We start from the raw sequence: 19,876 nt of genomic DNA, 5'->3' as shown, positions 1-19,876 counted from the left end.
TTGACGGATACATCTATCAGCGAGAGAGACCTTTATATGTTGCGGATTTGGATTTTTGCACATCCATCAATTTGCTGCGCTGGCTTAAACCTTGTCTCTTTGGAGCTGGATCAGGAACCATCCAACCTGCCACGGGGTGGAGAGATGAAGACTACTTTTGCAATTGCCGAGATCACACACCTACCTTAGAGCATCTATATACCGACCGGTCCAAAAATAACTCATATTCCTACCTTAGTGCCCTAATACTAATTTCATGATTTGCATGAGACTACTAAAAATACACCCCATTATCCAGCCTGGCGAATGAACCCACGTGCCAGTGCCTCATCTCATTTCCTTTCTTCTCCACCCCTTGATCCTCCCTCCCTGTTGAAGGCAAGGTGAGTGCGGCGTTGGAGCTCCCAGCCCCTTGCACTCTCGCCTCTACAGATCCATCGGCCAGCCCGCCTTCTCCCTCCCCACTCAGACCACCAAGCATCATGGTCTCTCACGTGTACGCTCCTCTTGACAGTGCTAATGGGATGGTTGTGGGCACAAATTTTTTGCTTGAAACTAACCAAGCTTTTTTTTCGGCCCACCTTAACAAATACTCAGATCTAGCCTTCCATGTATAGAGCTATTTCCTTTATGAAACAAAATGGGTTGATTCTGCCAAGTTAAAACTCAATCACAAAATGTTTTAAATTTTGAATGGGGTCTTCTTTTTTATCAAGTAGAAATGTTTGTAATCTGTCAAGGCGTGGCTCATAGTATGTATTTAAGGTTAGTATAAAATTGCATACATCAGCCATTTCGCTAGGAGAACACAATGCTAATAAAACTTTTGCTAATTTGCTTGTATTTCAAAACGCATGTTTACATGGTTACATTTAGGTTCCTTCAATTCTAATAGCTAGAATAAGAATTTTACCAATTGCGAGTGCGGCCTTTATTTCCCATTTGAAGGAAGCAGATGGCATGGCTAGACCAGCTGTCTCTTAGGAACACTAATGAAAACCGGGATATTCCTGCGTGTGACGAATAGTTTTTTACTTTTAAAGATGAATTCACAAGAAATTTACATATCTTGTCGGTTTTCGCAAAATGCACAGACGATTAACAAACACGTAGAAAACTTACACATTAACATGTAGGTTCGAGCAAATCAAACACACACGAAAAGTAATTTCCCTATTGGTATTGCACATAGCACAACGTTAGAGAAATAACTTCCCATATTTTCCTGTTATTTTTCCTCTTTCCCCGTTTTGCACCGTTAGGGAAATTGGATTTTTTAGGGTAGCGAAAAGGAGAACGGCATGCACCAATCTCAAAGCAGACTAAGTACAAGAACAAGATACTGTAGGCCCGGGCACATATTGCCGGGGAAAGAAATAAAACACGTTGTTGCTACTTAGTGTCAGTATACAAAGGGCGGAAAAGAATTGAGAAGAACTGAAAAAGAGAAATTTGGACCGGCTATTCCGCAGCAGCAGCCAGCCACCAAGCTGGGAGTGAGGAAAAAGGAGACGACGACCGATCGAGGTACGATGAATCGATTCTGTTTGATAGCAAATGAAAGCACGGAGGCAGCAGTACTTGTGGTGAGTTCAGCCGAGATCGATTCTATTCCCCGTCTCTTCCCCTCCACACAGATCATCATCATAAATATAATGGTGGAATAGCGGGCGAAATCTTGTAAACATTTTTTTGGAAGCAAAAGGAAGGAACCAATGCAGGCACGTGCCGGGCCCACCCCCGATATCCCTTTCCCATGCACCTTCCCTGGCCCTTTTAAACCCCCGCCCCGCGCGCCTTCCTCTTCCATTCCATTCCCGTTGCTGCCCGCCACCACCTCCCGCCACCGCACCGTCCGCCAATTCGATTCGCAACAGATATATAGAAGCCGTTCGCCACATCGGCCATCAGTAGCGATCGGCATGGACGGCGAGGGCGAGCCGACTAAGTACCGCGGCGTCCGGCGGCGGCCGTGGGGCAAGTACGCGGCGGAGATCCGCGACTCGAGCCGCCACGGCGTCCGCATCTGGCTGGGCACCTTCGACACCGCCGAGGAGGCCGCCAGGGCGTACGACCGCTCCGCCTACTCCATGCGCGGCGCCAACGCCGTCCTCAACTTCCCCGAGGACGCGCGCGTCTACGCCGCCGCCGCCCGCGGCTCCGGCTCCTCCTCCTCCTCCTCCAGGCAGCAGCAGCAGCAGCAGCAGCAGCCCGGCGGCAGGGACGTGATCGAGTTCGAGTACCTCGACGACGAGGTGCTGCAGGAGATGCTCCGGAACCACGACGACGGCGGCCCGTCGTCGGCGCGGAAGAAGAAGTAGCGCGCGCGCATCGGTCTGCCATGCATGATGTGTGCATCGTCGATCCGACTTCAGAAGAATGCCGCCACGTCTGCGTGGATTGTTACATTGTCGCCGCATGCAGTGACGACCTTAATTTGGAGCTGCGGCCAGCAGTATACACACACCCGGCTGGCCCCTTATTTCTATACACACACCCGGCGGCTAAGCAATACTATTGTTGATAGCCCTTAATTAGTTTTTGCATGCAGTGGCATATATACTATATATATTATCGACTAACTCGTCCAAGTTATAACTCCCGTAATTAGTTGTATATGCATGATGATTATAACTCCCGATCGTGGATCAATAATCATTTGATCGCCAACTACTTGATCATTAAAGAAATAATCAATCGATCTTTTTGTACGTGCTTATATTACACAGAGATAGAAGAGGATGGGGTTAATACTCAGTGATGATGTGTTTTTCTGTGTGGTACGGCCGGGTGCATTTGGCCCCAGAACACTCGAGAGCATGTACCATACCGGCTGCGCTCCGAAGCTTCCAAGAATTCTCTACGTGCTTTCCTGCTGGCGTCTGCGCATGCATGCCGGTTCCTGCAGCGTTCGATCGGCGCCAAGGACGCATGCACATAGATCTATCGATAATCATTCTATTAATTACCACTATAAGTATATGTATCTAGTACTAATTATTCTTTTGGGCAACACAAAATATGCCATGTAGAGCAAGCTAAGCTAGCTAATTCAATTGAATTAGGTTTTACACTATTTTTCCAACCAAAATCCAAAATGTGCATAGTTTGTGTTTCCCAAAGAATAATAGTTGACTCCGCTTATTATTTAGAGATACAACAGGGTCCCCGAAGTCAACCTATGTATGGAGCACCAGGGAGTTATTTAAGGGCAAGAGAGACACTTCAAATTTATGGGTAAATAGAGGTGGGTCAACAGCAACAGAGGGGCGCCTGATACGAGGAAAGTAAAAAAAAAATCAGATGAACATATGAGACGAACGTAAAAGGAAGCTGTGAGAATAAGCTATTTGGAACAATATAATGGCACTGCCTCTTCGAATTCCTTTAAAATTCTATGGAACGGCTTAATGACCCACAAGACCGTAGAATGCAAGAAAACTTCAGAACTTGTATTTAAAAATAGAGAGCCATTCTTAAAAAGGTTACTGTAATATTTCTTTTAAATTCAAATGTTTAGAAGGGGCCTAATTGTCCCACCGCGTGCAATTTTCCTTTACATCAGTTAACACTTTTAATATTTTTGGAGTCAGGAATTTACAAGAAACAGAGTAATTTCATCGAAAATTTAACGCAGGAAATCAGTTGGTTTCCAAGCACAGCGTCATCCTACGCATAGCATCTATACAATGTTCCATCTAGCAAGTTAGTTTGTTTTTCCCGAAAGACATAGCAAGTTAGTTAGGAACGTGTGTTTGAGTTGTTAGTCAAACAACGCAAGTGAAGTGATCCTTTTTAGCTTCGTTGCTGCAAATGCAACGACCCGCCGATGGAGACTTAAAGCAGGTATGACACGTGTGATCTTACGCACGCACGTACAAATAACTGTGTTCTTGTGTCAACGTCCATGCAACGACAACACTCTACTGCTTACGCCACCAAACATCATTCCTTACATCTATTGTCATGATACATCGTCGATCTTCTGCACCAGAAAACCCACTCGTGGCTGTTAACCCAATCGTCCTAAGGGTAGCTACAGAAGAGCTGACGTCATCCTACGCCTCAGCTCTGGTTGCTTCGATCCTGTTAGCTGCAACAGATGTCAGGCATACCAAGTACGAACCGTATCTATTTCTCCGTATAGGTGAATTTACAGTAACTAAGGATCTGTCTGTTTACTCATGTGCCTTACATAATTCAGCTTTATAGTTAGATTTGATTCTCTGCTGAATTCAGATCCAGCTCTCCAAACAATCTACTGATTCTGCGAAGTAATTCTCTCAAATTCTAGTACCAACTTTTTTTCCGAGTTAGTACCAATTTGACAATAATGGATCAATTAACTAATTATGTGCTTAATAGTAATCCTAATTGATGTCGGCATTGAACTAGTGGGTGGCCGAGCTCGCGAGTTAGCACTCATTTTTTTCTCGCCATCGAACTTGTGGGTGGCCGAGCTTGCTGCGTCGACGCTTCTGGAACAGAAGAAGCCGCAGGCCCTACACAATTCTGTGCCCAGAATCCCAGATCGACAGCCGGCAAGCCCGTGACGGCGGCTGCTACGACACTGCGGAGTCCCGCGCCACCGCCCAGCCACATTCGCCGCGGCCGCAACTCTGCTTGCCCGCCAGTGATGCGCCCGCTGGGCCCCGCATGCCGCCGACACGGCCCCGGCGCCGCGACCGGCCCTGCGTACCGCTGCCTCCCCTAGCCCCACGTGCTGCGACTTCCGTCTGCCTCCGCCGCGCCCGCCCAACCTTGCGTGCCACCTCGGCGCCTCCTCCCTCAACCCCGCGTGCCGTGCCTTCCACCTGCCTCTGCCGCGTCCGCCTGACCTTGTGTGCCACTGCGTCGAACATGATGCCCGGCCCGAGCCCGTACGCGCCGCCGCCGCCACGCCTTCGCCTGCTCCCGCCATGCCGGCGTCCATATTCATTGAAACTTGGAAAGGGAGGGGCGCCACGGGTGTGGCGACTGGTGAGGACCATGAGGTGGGTGGGTGAGGGTGAGGAAGAGGATAAGTACCCAAGGGTATTCCTATCTTTTCCGCTATTTTTCAGTGTTTTCTTAATTTTCTTAATTCATTTAATCGGGTCCTACCTGTGTTAAAACCAGGGTAAACAGAGGATTCGTTTTGAAAAAGTAGGGGCAAATTCACAAACCATAAAAACTAAGGGTAAAATCACCATTGGTTTTGAAAATAGGGGTAGAAACATAAATCTTCCTACTTTTTACTATGTATCCACGTACTCCCTCCGTCCCAAATTACTATTCGTTTTGGCTTTTCTAAATGTATCTAGATATAATATATATCTAGGCGCATAACAAAAACTATGTGCTTAGAAAAGCTACAATGAATAGTAATTTGGAACGGAGGGAGTAGTTTATATGTCTAAATACATGTAATAAAAGTTATGAATCTAAAAATATCAAAATGATCTACAATTTGGAATGGATGGACTAGATTATATAAGTGGGATGTATAATTAACAAACAGGCTCCTGTGATAGGGATGGGCAGAGTCTTGTAAAATAGATCCGTGGGTATCTTGCATGGTTACATAAAGACATTCTCTTCTTCTTCTTTGAAAGATAAGTGGTTGTCTCTAACTTTTAAAGATAAGTCTTGTAAAATAGATCCCTGGTAGATTAAAATAATACTCTAGGAAGAGTTTTCTAAAAGTTTTATGGACAATATTTCATATAGGGATGGGCAGATTTCCACATAAACCAAAAAACCGAATCGAACTGAACGAACAATCCAAATTTTTGGGTTTTTTGGTGGCTGGTCCCAAGTTTTGATATGTTATGTATTTGGCGTATTGTCCTTGCTTGTTTTTTGGAAGAAATAAAAGTTCCATCCAAATCCTTGCAAGGAACTTCCGATCGCCTTCAGCGCTTGTGATAGGAGCAGCCACCCACAAAGCACCGCCAATAATGGCGAGCAGCTTGAAGTTGATACCCTCTCAACGTAGGAGTTTTGTAGAATTTCAGAGCACATTTTGCATTTACTATTCCCATCACTGTTTGTGAGATGACAATACCTTAGCCTTGCTGCACTTGTAGGAAAGTTACCGTGTTATAATTTTAGAAGTAAAAGCCGGGAGTTTTTTCTATGATCTAACAAAAGTTTACATATGAATAGAAATTATACAACAACAGCAAGTGTTTTTTTACTGGCGTGCAGGTGGGGGCGTCCCTATCAATCGAACGGAAACATGGAAACTTCCGGCCCAAGCAGCAACTCACTGTTCACCATCTTTTTCCTCCGATAGCGACCGGTGCATCTGTGGGGGCATTAATCTGGGCTGATTACCAGTATTAATGACTACACAGTTCTCATTACAGATTAATACCATAACAATAAAAGACACATATAATCAAAGAAATTCAATTTCGCTTTACGCAGCTCTCAGAGCGGTGCTGACACCCATTCTTCAAAAATGAACTTAGAGCACCAGATAAGTTCTAATCTTGTATAAATAAAAGCAAATCTGAGTACACTTATGAATGGTACTCAGCAAATCCTAGCGTTGAAATTATATTAAATGCAGTGAAAATCAAGGAAAGAGTATGAGGTTTGATTTTATTAATAAACCTATTGTATGTAAGGTGAGATGAGTTTTGGATAAGGAAGAGGAAGTAAATATATTTTAAGTTGATGGCTCTGGAGGGCGAATTTTTACCTTCCCTACCAGTTCCCAGGTTTCAAAGGGCACCAGAGACTGTCAGAGTCCTACTAGGCCAGCTTACGCCTTATTCCAAATTACTCTCTTAGGACCTCAGCCCCATTTTACCACACTCAACTTATGATTTTAGTCGATGGAAGCTTTGACTATGTGCGCTCGTAATCGTGAGCCTCGTCTATCCAGATAGATTATGACTCTACGCAGAGGTGTACAGTTTACCTATATGTTCGATCAGCCCATACCTTGATCATAGGTAGTACTGACCTACAAGACCCGTACCCGCCGGCATCTATTTCTAGACAATATTTCCTAGTTCCATCCATAGGTACAATTGGGGTCTAAACAGGGGCCATACTACGTGTAGCAGAACCACCCAAATTAATCCGACTTAAGTGTGCTAAACCTCGCCTCAAATTCGATTAGACACTTAAATCGAATCAAGATGGCAGTCTGTCGGGTTTTACCCGATACAACCACGTATTTCCGATCAAAACAAGCAAACAATACTTGTACGAAGACGAGCCCAGAGATTACAACAATCCAGATGTAAATATTATAGAGGTCCCAAATTATTTATTACAAACCGAGTTCAAATCATCAAGTAGTTTAGAGTTTAAATGCAGTGAAAAGAAATGATAGTTCTAATGACGATACATAATATCATGGTGAAGCCGTCCATGACATCACTCACCGCGGTCCTCGCCCACCGAGGACGCGTCCCACTCAACCGTCCATCTCGAAGGGAGTTGGTACGGCCAAGTCACACTAGCAACCAAATCATCAATGTCATTACCTGAAAACATAGCCACAAGGCTAAGTATATTAATACTCTGCAAGACTTACCTGTCAAATGGTATCTAATCCACCGACTCTTAGACATGCAAGGATTTTTGGCTGAGGGGTTGTTTTTTCCAAAAGCTTCTAAAGTAGATCCTTGCTTTCAAAGTTTAGTATCAAATTCTAGTTGATTAACCATTCTAGGTAAGCACCTATTCTAAGCAAGCATGGTAGAATAAGCAATTTAATCAAGCCTCAATATTAAGCATCATCATTGTTCATTTTCTTACTCAATGCAGCATAGCGGTCAAGCAGTCTCAAACTGTGAGAAGTAGACGATTCGAATCGAATTTCTTAACCTTGCAAGGTGGATCTAAACACACAACACATGCGTACCGCGACGGGTTCACATATTATCAACAGTTTCCATCAATACCTGACGCTTGTCCAGAGCCCACTTCCCTTGGATACAAGGCCCCACCGGTCCCCGGAATGACACCGTGCCGTGGCCGCACTTGTACCCACATGATGCACCAAGAGAACCCAGTTCCAAAAGAGAGCGGGGTAAAGGTCCACGCCAGTTTAATCAGGTACTAGGCTTACTGATTACCCATACTCTTAGCATGTGTTTAGTATGTTCGAACACTTGACCACGAATACCGAGACATTTTGACCTTAGCAATTTTCCTCTATACATGCGAGGCATCAACCATTTCAGGAACATCACACAAAGCCCCGCCCGTCATCCTTATGATTCCAACATAAGTAAATAGGCAACTCCTATAGCTCGCGAGTGACAGGAAATTACTCGACTTTTACCGTGTCCCTATTTAGCATAGCAACTACGCGACCTAACATGCTAATATTCAAACATGGGTACTAGGAGCATGCAACTAAGGTTTCAACACAACTCCTATGGACTTAATGCACAATCATAAGTAACAAGAATATTGTATAAATTTAGAAACCAGGGTTATGCTCCGGGGCTTGCCTTCTTATCCTAAGTCAGACTTGGGCTCTTCCAAACTTTGGTTTGGGTCTGTGTTTGCCTCAATCACTATCAGCTCACTCTCCTGCTGTTTTTCTTTGCATTCTAGGACAAGCTCGTACGTTCCGTCGGCGAGGTTAGCTTCTACACAAGATGCATATGCATGAGATTTCTTTTATAATGTTTGATGACGTAGGTTTCATCTCGTTAACCATTACAAAGACATGGGGTGTATTTTCTTTTAGCCACATTCACCTAAACAAGTTTATAAACATTTCTTTTTTGACCACATTCACTTAGACAAGTTTATAAACATTTCTTTTTCTTTTCGACACATTCACTTAGACATGTTTACAAACATTTCTTTTCTTCTCAAAACAAGCTTGGTCGGAAAGAAAACATAGATTTCATTTCGATGGTGATTGTGTACACATATAAAATTTTTAGAAATTTATTATTCAAAGGACAGTAGGTGGTGGTGTTTTGGTACTGTTTAGCAAATATTTTAAGGATGATCTTGCTACTGATGAAGAGCATAAATAATCATTTGTGAGCCTACGAATCCTAGTAATAATTATCTTTACTAAATAAACTAGCTTTTAACCTGATTAAATGCTCAGGAAGCATCTGCTAGTATATGAACATGAATGATTTACAGGAGCTTTGCCCCTACACAAGAAATCTACTGTAAAATTTTGAGATGGATTTGACAACCACATAATTTACTAAAAAAATCAAATAAGGTTAAACTGCAGACATGAAGAATGATTTATAACTAGAGTTCTATCATCAGTTTAGTTCCACAAATTTTACACAAGGGTTTTCTATACTAACATATGCTACTGTGAATTTTTTTGGATTTTATGAGCAAGAGAACTATTTATTCCACAATAAGGAGATTAAACAACATGTATTTTGTTAAGAAACCCAAAAGACATATTTCACAACAATGAATATTTTTACTAGTTATATATGAGCATCAGGAAACTAGAAAAATTTATTTCATATTTTTATCATTTTTTATGATTTTATACGGATTTCCAAAATTTCAGCCATTTTCTATGCAGTTTATTCAAACTTGAATTTTCTCTTTTACAAAACGACCCTTAGAACTTTTCAATGTTTACAACTACGCCCTTGAGTTTTGCACTAAGGATCCTAAAATCAAAACCTAAATTGCAATTGGGTCCTTAATCGACTTGAGCGGCCTATGTTACTGAGACTCCATTCTCGTGACCCTACACACCACTCAAATCTCGTATCCAAAATTAACCATCATGTTCATTTGTTCAACAACATTAAAGAACCTTATTAGAAACGGTGTTGATTAACCTATAACCATTTCGCTAACCAAGTGATCCTTCTATGACCAAGCATGGCTAAGCAATTGCAAGATTAAGTTATTATAACCCATACTACTCGAGCGACAAGGTATATGATAACAAAGCAAGGGAGGCCATAATAACAAAAACATAGGTTCTGATAATGCAACAAGATAACCCACATGCAACCCATAGTAATACATAGTAACAATTTTATTTCAAAAAGGAGACAACTATGCTTAGCTGCTTGCGTTGGTTCTCTTCAACTCAAACTCGACCTTTATGCCGGCCTCGACTTTGGGCTCAAGGGTCACGTTCTCTGGCAAATCGCTCTCTAAAAGAATGAAATGCGTGCATGCATTAGAGATGATGTTATGAGTGCAAATGATCATGAAATGCATGAAAAATAAAAAGAAATAGTAAGAAATTAATTGTTAACAGAACAATCTTGCTGAAAACAATACAAAATCATACAAGAACAATGAGAGAAACTATTTTGCACGATAAGCCAAGCAAGCACGAAATTGCAAGATTAAATCATCTGTTGAGAAACAATTATGAAATCAATTGCACTGGCAGAAGACAACAATACAAAATCATAAGAATTGGATTCACATCAAAATCAATTTTTAAGGTGGAGATATAAAATAAACAAGATAAACTACCCTTAAGCACATTAAATCCAAAAAGTCTTGTAAATAAACCAGAAAAGCATCAACATCATTTTTTCTCAATTCTATGTGGAAAAAAAGGCAAATAGAAGTGGTTTCAATATTTTATCAATTTTCCACTAATTATCATGCAAATAACAAAATTAAGACAGCAAACAAGAAATATATTTAAAACAGCATGAAAACCATAGATTCCACTAACACAAGTTGCGGATCTGGAACCTAGATCATAAATGGATCATCACATGATTTATAAAGCATTTAACAAGTCTAGAACAAAATAAATTATAGCATTAGATATGCAATAGGAACATGCACATAATCATTTTTGAAATAAATTAAATATTAACATGAACACAACAAAATAAGTTTTGCATTTTTAGCATTTTTCTCAATATTTCTATGCATTTCCAAAATTTGCAACCATTTAGCTCTAGGAAATAAAGAAAACCAAGGTTATTTTGCATCTAAGCCCTTAGATCTATTAGCATCTTGCACTTTGACCCCTAAAATTTTCCCCGTACCCCCCTCTCTTTCTTCTTCTTCTCCCACACAGGACCCTTATGCGCACACATGGAATAGCACAGGCGGTGCACTTGGCCGGCCATGGCCCAGGTAGACGGCGGCGGGAGAAACGATGCAGCAGCAGCGGGGAGAGCAGCGGGGCCACATCCCAAGGCGGCGAGGCTCACCGGCGGCGGCACAGTGGTGAGGAGGAGGTGGTGCAGACTGGAGGACGGAGGCGGTCAGCGGGAGACCTGCACGGCGGAGGAGAGCGGCAGGCGAGTGGAGGAATAGGTTCGCGGGCTCACGAGGAAGCTTTGGGCACGAAGAATCAGATGGAGGCCTTCCCACCATGGCAAATCAGGCCTGCGGTGAGCTCTGTTCTGAGGAGAAGATGGCAGCGCCAATGGGGTGGTGGCCGTAGGGTTTGGGGAAAGCCGGCAGCTTTGCTTAAAAGGCGAGGGGGAGCGGGGGCAGCGACGGGATTTCACATGGCACCGGCCATGGTGGCCAATCCAGCGCTGGGCAGCCTGCTGGCGCTGCCCAACCAGCGAGCTTCTAGGTGCAGGTGATGAGGAAGAAGCCGTTGATGAGTGGGTCCAGTGAATTTTAAACTGTTCAAATTTCCCCACTCAAACGACCCAGCTACAGGCACTCAAAAATCTCCCAAAAATACTCATTTGAAAGATAAAATCACAAAGAATACAATGCCACAACAATCACCTTAAGAACTGCTCAGGTTTTCACAAAATTGACAAAAGAAAATAGCCAAAACTGAAACTTAAATGAAGATTTAACAGAAGGAAACATCACTGAAAAAATTAAGTAAAAATATTGTAAAATCATCAAACTGCATCTAGTATTTAAATAAAATAACAGAAGGCACCGTTGCACAGTAAAAATCGGAGTTGCTTCACAAGTTTGAATTTCAACAACAAACAACAATTATGTGAACTTAAACAATGCATGGCCAAGATGTTCAATTATGTACAAATGATGCTCATGATGCTCAATTATGCACAAATGATGCACATGATGCGTGGCATGCGAAAGTGCCATTTTTCAACGTGAATTTTCTCACAAATTTTGAACCACGTGTTTGAATTTCCAAAAATAAAAGTTGGAGTTCAAGTATAGGCTACAACTTTTGTGAAAGCCCACATATGAAAAACTTATGGATTTGGAGATAAACTTGGGAGAATTTTGGCGGAACACCGGACAAAACTGGTTTTGAAAATGATTTGATTTTTCAGCTGAACTTCAACTCAGTTTTTAAACACCTTCCACTCAAAATCAAGAAAAATGCTAATTACAAAAGTTGCTCCATTTTAAAATATCTACCACTTTTATATTGGCTAAAGTTTGAGCTCTTATATCAAATCTATTTTTATTTACTGCCCAAGCGCATCACTACAAAGGTGTTTTACACTTAACCATTTTGATTTTGCTTTGACTTAATCTCAATTTTCTCTTGATTTGGCTCCTAATTACACGGGATGTCACACTACGTCCACTTAGGGACACTATCCCAGGAAAAATAGATGCATCACAATGTGGCATACAATGCCATCAGGTCCTTTGGACCTCAACCTATCATCCATGCCGACCGGACCTACCACTATGAGAAGGTCCTTCTCTAGCCTACCTGTTGCTCGCCGTGGCCCCTTGGGATGGTTTACTAGGTTCAGATGGTGGGGTGTGAATCAAGGCCTCACATGATTAGGCACTCCTAAAGGATGTACCTTTTTCGTCTTCTTGATCTTTGACTTCTTGTTGGAGTCGTAGCTTCCATCGGAATCTCTGGAGTTTGGATCCTCTTGTCAGAGTTGGAGCTTGGAGCGTAGCCAGGCTAACGTATCTATGCATCTTCTTGATGGCCGGCCCTTCGGCTTTATATCTTCTAGATCCTTGGCTGGGTCTTGCTCACGTCCTCGGATCACACAAGCATGCAATCAAATGAATAGTTTAACAATCAATTCCTAGCAATCAATATATAACTAAAGAAAATTGAAGAAGAATGGATAATGGATGTTTTGGGAATTATCAGATTTCTAAAGGATAATCCCCAAGTAAGGGATGAATGGTTTATTTAAGTTTCTAAATAATTAATGGACAAATTTTTTGAATTTCTAAGAGAATTCTAAGAAATTAAGAATGGATTTTCTAGGGTTCTGGACGAGCGGCATAACGGCTAGGGTTTAATCAAGATCTAGGGTTTGAATTGGGTGGCACTTCAGCTAGGTTAGGTTCATATATGTGTTTTGGATTGGGCAGCACAACGACTAAGTTTTGGAGTAGATTCTTGGAATAATTTGGGTGTTGGGTGGTGTGAATGGGTTTCCAGGTTAGGGCAAAATGCAAATTTCTGGGTATGCTTATACATGGTTTTCTATTTAAGTGGGGGCTAGATTTTTGTAAAACATTCTATATGGGATGAAATATGGGAAAGAAGGATATGGATATGCTTGGATTATTTTGTAGTATTTTTGGAGAAATTTTGGGAATTTTGGGGACGAGGAAGGGCTCCAAGCAAGGATGCGGGTACACTCACCAGGGTGGCTTTAGCAATTTTTCAAGGCTGACGCGACGTGGGTAGGGTTCGCCCGGTGCACTTTGCTGTGCACCGGCTCGGTGGGCGTTGTCGACCAGCGCGATTGTGCGTGCGGTCCAATGGACCGAGCCCATGCGCTCGGAGGGCGACGATGGCCTGATAGTGTCAAGTCAGGCCCCCACATCCGGTTAAAGGAAAAGGATTGAGGGGAGACGGGGGTGGGACGGAAGTTGACGGCACATCCGAGGCTATGCTAGGGCCAAGCAGCGCCGCCGGGCGGGGCATTGGGAGTTCACCGAATTGGAGCTCCCGGTGGCGACCAGCCTCACGGCCACCACCAGCGGAGAGAGGAGAGCAAGGGGAGCACACTGGTGATGTTGTGGAGGTGGGGAGGAGGTTGGAGGGGCACAACCACGGGAGGAATGAGTGAGCGTGTCCTGCCGGAGGTGTGTGCTCTGGGAGGGGGAGGCTATTTATAGCTAGGAGCGGTGTACCGGAGGTGGACACATCATCAGGAATGGATGAGGCCGACCACCATGCTTAGCTGCAAAGGAAGGAGGGGGAGAAGAAATGTCCTGACGGCTGACATTATTGGAGGCGGCGGATAAGGGTAGGGCAACGGGGGTGGATAAGGTGGTCGGGAACTCTGCTGTGGCACGGGCGAGCTGACGCAAGTATCAGGGATAGGGGTCCCTGATTAGGGCCAAAGGCGGGCGAGGGGGTGCTCCGCACTGGCCATTAATAGCGGGCGGCAGTGGTGGTAGGCGACGACGCAGTGAGGTGGCGGGGGAGGCGGTGCGCACGTGGTTTGGTCGATAGAGAAGGGGAGGAAGGAAGAGAAGAGGGGAGGGGGTGGATCTGCGTTGGCGGTGGAGTTTCACCGCTACGGCACTGGGCAAATCCCCGCCGCCGATGCTGGTGGGCGCAAGCCGAGCTGGGCCGCAGCGCAAAGTTGGGCCAGAGTGGTGTTGGGATGAGTGGAGAAGCAGGACTGCTGGTGATAGGAAAGGTGGAAGGTCGGGCCAAAAACAAGAGCAGGCCAAATGGTGGGTTACTGGCCCACGAGAGTTTAAAATGATTTTCCATTTGTTTGAATGGGTTTTGGTTCTAAATTTAAGTTGGATTTCAAACATAGATAGAGTTTGAAGTGTGGGCTTGTTTAGGACATAGAAATGGGCCTTTTTAAGATGGGTTCAAGATATGACTAGGATCGATGAGGGTTTGTATTGGGGGTTTGATTTAGAAGTTAATATTTAAAATTAATTTGAATATTAGGCTTAGGGTTCTTAGAAAAGGAAATATTTCGAAAAGGCTTCCAGGACTTCATTGATGAAAAGCAAGGTCAAGAATTTGAATATGATATTTGGATAATATTCGTTGACATAGGATTTAAATAGGATTAATATTAGGGTTCAGGTATTAATTCTAGGGGTCTGATAGGAAGAGTTTATTGAGGGTTTTGCTAAAATTGGGAAAAAAAAGATAGACTAGAAATTCCTAGAGCTTTCCATGCAACACACATGCTCATAATTCATGAAAGATTTATTTATAAAAAAAGTTGAAATGTTTAGGGAAAAGAATGTGTGTTTAATTTAATGAAAAAAAATTAAAAAGTCCATATTTTAAATGTCCTAAAAAGTGGGATGTTACAGATCTACCCCACTTAAGGGAATCTCGTCCTCGAGATTCAAGGGTTAGAAAGAAAGGCTCGGGTTATCTTGGCTTCTTCTTGATAGTTGCACCGTATTTCTTGCATTGCGGTTCTCTTCTAGAGGTCCTTATACTATCCCTGTGCCTATTCTTGTATCCAATATTTTCCTTTATTTTCGTCTGCCATCCATTTCCTCCACATATTTTGGCCATCTGGGATATTGGTTGGGTTGGGTGAATGAGTGGACATCTTCCTTCTTCTTCATGTTTTAATCAACAAGTTCTTGAGTTCTGATTATCCTTTTTTCATCTAGGTTACTACCCCACTTAAGGAAACTCAACTTGGGGTCTTCTTAAATTCCATCCTAAGACTTCCTTTTTCTCAGATTATTTTTGCAACTACCCAAGATTTTCTTCATCTTAGGCAATTTTCTTCGTCCAAAATTCATCCAAGGCTTCTTCTTGGGTATTCCATGGGTTTCTTTTGTGGTACGTACCAAGTGTACCATCCCTATGATTCTCCATTCTTGGGTTGGTTTATGGGTACCATCCTGGTGTTACCTATTCTTATTCTGGTGTTATGCCACTAGGTTAGTATCATGGATGAGGTACCAATTCTAGGTTACTATTTTCTTCCAGCGATTCTACCCCACTTATGGCAGTTACACTTAGTAGGGGTGCCTTTTGAGTGCGGTCAGGGTTATGTTTATTCTTCCGGCTTGGGCAACCGATCTTCTGTTTCTTATAACCCTAGCTACATTCTTATCCTTCCAAAATCCGTATGGTGATTCTTCCACCATAGTTAATATTCCCATTTAATATGATGACCTTCCTTCAGCTATCATTATCTCGGCTTTGGGTTGCCTACTTTGGTTCCAAATAGATTCCTATTTTGCATGGTAGGTCTCTTTGGTCACTAAGCTGAGGGAAGGTCATCTAAGGGAATGTAGGATTTTGGGTAACTCTATCTTTCCTAGGATGGTTGAGCCTTGTGGGGTTAGATTATCCTTAGATATAGTCTGGATTATGTCCATCTATCCATGTGCATCATCGATCTTCTTTTCCTATAAATCCTGACCATATTTTTATCCCCTAAAACCTTGTGTGGTGGTTCTTCTAATATCTAACTTGCTATTCTAAATTTGGCAAGATGATTTTTCTTCAATCATCACTATTTCTTTCTATCTCCAGGGTTAACTATTTTTAGTTTTCTAGTGGGTTTTATGGCTTGATACTTCCTTCTCCTTAGGTTTGGGATCGGAGACATGTAATCTAGGGTCATGAACTTGGGTGACCACTTCTCATCATAACTTGGTATGATGATTTTTTTGAGCATCTAAATTATTAATACTCTTTCCAACATGAAGTGGTGGTCACAATTTTCTTGTTCATGGTGTCTCCTATCATTCAGGGTGAATTTGGGTGGGTTTGTCCTTAAGGGATGGAGTGGCAGGATTCCTATTCATCGAGGCAAACAAACTCCTCGATGATTTGATTCCAGGTTAATTTCTTCTCATCTAGATATGGTAGTCTATCGAATTTGTTTCTTTGTATCGACCTCTAAGGGGGGATTTTCTCTTTTTTGTATCCTATTGTCCATTTTCTTTTCCCTAGTATGTGTACATATTTTATCTTCTTTATGACTTCTGGTTTGACTTTATTCTCTTTACTTTTTATGGGCTATTTGTTATTATCATTCCTACCTCCTTGGCTTTAAGGGTATCCTATGTAAAATTATTCCAGGATCTCTGTCCTTATTGCCTTAGTGACATGAGGGTTGAAGAGAAAAGGTCGGGATGTTATCTATTCCTTGGGTTTTCCATAGGTTTATTATTACTACTTCTCATTTTACTAATATTTCTAATCTTATTCTCTTATTTATTGGTTTGGTCATGCTCTAGTATTTATTTTTATCCTTGAGTTCTTTAGGTTTTCTCTATTCCCTTTTATCATGAGTTTTTATTAGTATTATTTCTAATTTCCTTAGGTTACTTTTCCCCTCCTTATTTCATGTGAGTTATGTATTACCATTATTAGCCTTAGTTTGTTTTTACCCCTATTTTTTTACCCTTATGGTTGTATTTGTTGGAGGTATATAATTACATTTTTAGTTTCACGTTTTGTTACTCCACCTTGTTTCCTAAAGGTTTTACTTAGGGTATAATTCATTGGTATGTTTAGTTTTATTTTCTTTACCTATGTTTCTTATTCTTGGTCCTAATTAACCGAGCCCTTTTTTTTACATATTTCCTTGGGTGTTGACACTATAATTTTAAGGTTTTGATCATCTTCGTATGTATACCCATGTTGATACTTATTTTCAGGAATTACTATGCTTATTAGTTGTTGTTGGCGCTAGAAATCGACTGATCGAATCCCCAACGTCGGACACACGACCCGGGAGAATCTGCTTAGCTCCTGTTCGGGTGATCGCCCTGGTGCGGTTTCGCGCGGCGTGCCAGCCAATTTGACCTGTTGATTGGCAAGGAGAGAAACGTGTCAAATCCCAGAGGTAGCGATCGGCTAAAGTTCCGATCTCGAGAAAGCTTATCAGCGAATCGGCCGATTTGCTATATTGAGGAAATCGGTTACAATGCGACCAATTACCAGGCAACGTCGATAAAGAAAACCACTGGAGTAATCTAAACAACGCTACAGTAACAACACTAGGAACAGATCTAATCGGCTATGCGTGAAATAAATAGATCAAATGACGAAATACAAGAAAAGCCGAAATTGCCGATTCCTAGCTGGATAACTAGTGATAAAATCAGAACAACAGGTAAAACCTAAAATTCTAGTAAATATCGATAATTGATGAATAAATCTAAACAAAACGACAGCGATGCGCCCGAAGTTAAAGCTTAGAAATTATTCGATAAGCGGAACTTACAAGATCGGCCGGAGGTCAAGTTGATGCAGCCCCGCCAACCCGTACGAACTCGCGAAAAGAGAAAAGTATTGGCAAAGTCGCCGGCTTGAAAGTAAGTACGAGGAAGTAGTAGTTTGTTGTATTGAGTTGATGATGATTACAGATCTACAAAGGCAGCTATTTATAGCCTGTTACAAACGACTTCTTATGCGATTAGAACTCTATCCCTAAACTTAAATAGAAAACGAATATTTACAAGTACGATTCGTACTAGGTCGATTATCACGCTCTTCATGGGCTGATTCCTTCTTCATCTTCATAATCTTCTTTAGGCCCACACTAGCCCAATTATTCCAACCTCCTAATCGACCGTTTTCTATTCACCTCATCGGCAAGGGACAACCGATTAGGACCCACGTGTCAAGGGCTCAGACTACTCCGACCCTGGGATCGGGCGAGGGGGAGATCCTCCCTTGGAGGGTTGGGCGCATCCGATCCCAGTAGGGTCGGGCGAGGCGGAACTCCAAAGGTCAATCGGCCGATCCATAACTGTAGCACCAATCGGCCGATTTCCAACCGCCATCCCTGTGTCTCGTCGTTTCTTCTGATTTCTTCTTTCCTTGACGCCGATTACACATGTGTCAAAATCTGGCGTCAACACATGCCCCCCAGATTTGGAGTAAAACATAGTCTTTACTTCGAAATTCCTTTCAACTTCCCTTCCAAAACGAACGCATTGAAAATATCCTTCCGTTTCGCGGTCTCCAGCCTGATGATTGCAATTTTTTCAAAACGGGCGCCCACGACAACCACTCCTCCCGAAAAAATCGAAACGCCAGCGCGGTAAAAATTACACTTTTACCCCTTCTGAGACCACCTTTAAATATCAGTACGCCCCGTACTCCCCGTACGAGCTCACATCTTCCTCCTTTAACGCACCGGTCTTCTTCTTCCTCGGGCGCTTTCCTTAGTCCTCCAGTTTTCTCCAGTGCCTCCTTCCTTCCATTCCTCCCCACTTCTCCAATGGCGGCACCCTCAACCACTTCACCAGCACCCAAAGCTCCGGAGATGGTGCCTTCGGCGGAGGTTCCAGCAGCAACAGCGATGGCTCCATCGACGGGAGAAGGAACTCCGTCAGTGGAAGTTGGGACTTCAACCGAAATCCCATTGGCGGCTTCATCATCTGCAGCTGCACCGGTGATCCCGCTGATTACGAGGAGGTTCATCCCGGAGGTCATTACCAAAACTTTCCCTATCAGTAATGCATTTACTTTAGATCTATTTCTTACTCCTGCACCCCCTTTTTCCTTTTTTAGGCGGTTAGGCATCACATTACCATTCGCCTCACAGAAACTCCCGGCCTTATCTGCCTTGGTCCCATGGGATACTCAGATCCAACCGACTTAATCAATTTGGAAACCCATAGGATCCCTTTCAAGCAATCAACTATGGACCTAGATCATTGGTCGGGTACCTTTAGGTCATGGCCGAATGAAACTCCCGGCTGGAGGGAATGGTACCAGCGGATAGCCGCCTCCAAGAAGGTCCAATGGGATGAGCTCAAAATCGGCCAGTGCATCGATCTATCCTTGTCCCAAATGGAACGGAACAAGCCATTAGTGATGGCAGCTTCTTACTTCTGGTCCGACGCTCTCAATGCATTCCTTTTTGGACACGGACCCATGACCCCCACTCTGGCCGATGTAGTCTTGCTGACCGGCCTAGACAATTCCTCCCCGGACACCCCTTTTCGCCTTTTAGCCACGACAACTCATCGGCTGGACACAAGGGGAATCGGCGGATGGAAGGGGTTCATCAGATGTAACAGAAGGGCCGGATCAGTCGAGAAC

At 43.1% G+C, this 19,876-nt stretch overlaps 1 protein-coding gene across 1 annotated transcript; it reads left to right on the top strand.

The window, feature by feature from the left end:
• Window positions 1-1,824: 1,824 nt before the first annotated feature.
• LOC101781662 (ethylene-responsive transcription factor ERF096) lies at window positions 1,825-2,582 on the top strand. The gene has a single exon (XM_004956210.1). It carries the CDS (start codon window positions 1,923-1,925, stop codon window positions 2,319-2,321), a length of 399 nt encoding a protein of 132 aa, XP_004956267.1. The 5' UTR covers window positions 1,825-1,922; the 3' UTR covers window positions 2,322-2,582.
• Window positions 2,583-19,876: the final 17,294 nt, after the last annotated feature.

Source organism: Setaria italica, chromosome II (assembly GCF_000263155.2).
Source record: "Setaria italica strain Yugu1 chromosome II, Setaria_italica_v2.0, whole genome shotgun sequence".
NCBI lineage: Eukaryota > Viridiplantae > Streptophyta > Magnoliopsida > Poales > Poaceae > Setaria > Setaria italica.
The sequence above is the reverse complement of the archived record's forward strand: the minus strand, read 5'-3'. Positions and strand labels throughout refer to the sequence as shown.

Coding starts and splice junctions, on each gene's coding strand:
- LOC101781662 (XM_004956210.1), top strand. CDS start 1,923: ATGGACGGCGAGGGCGAGCCGACTAAGTACCGCGGCGTCCGGCGGCGG.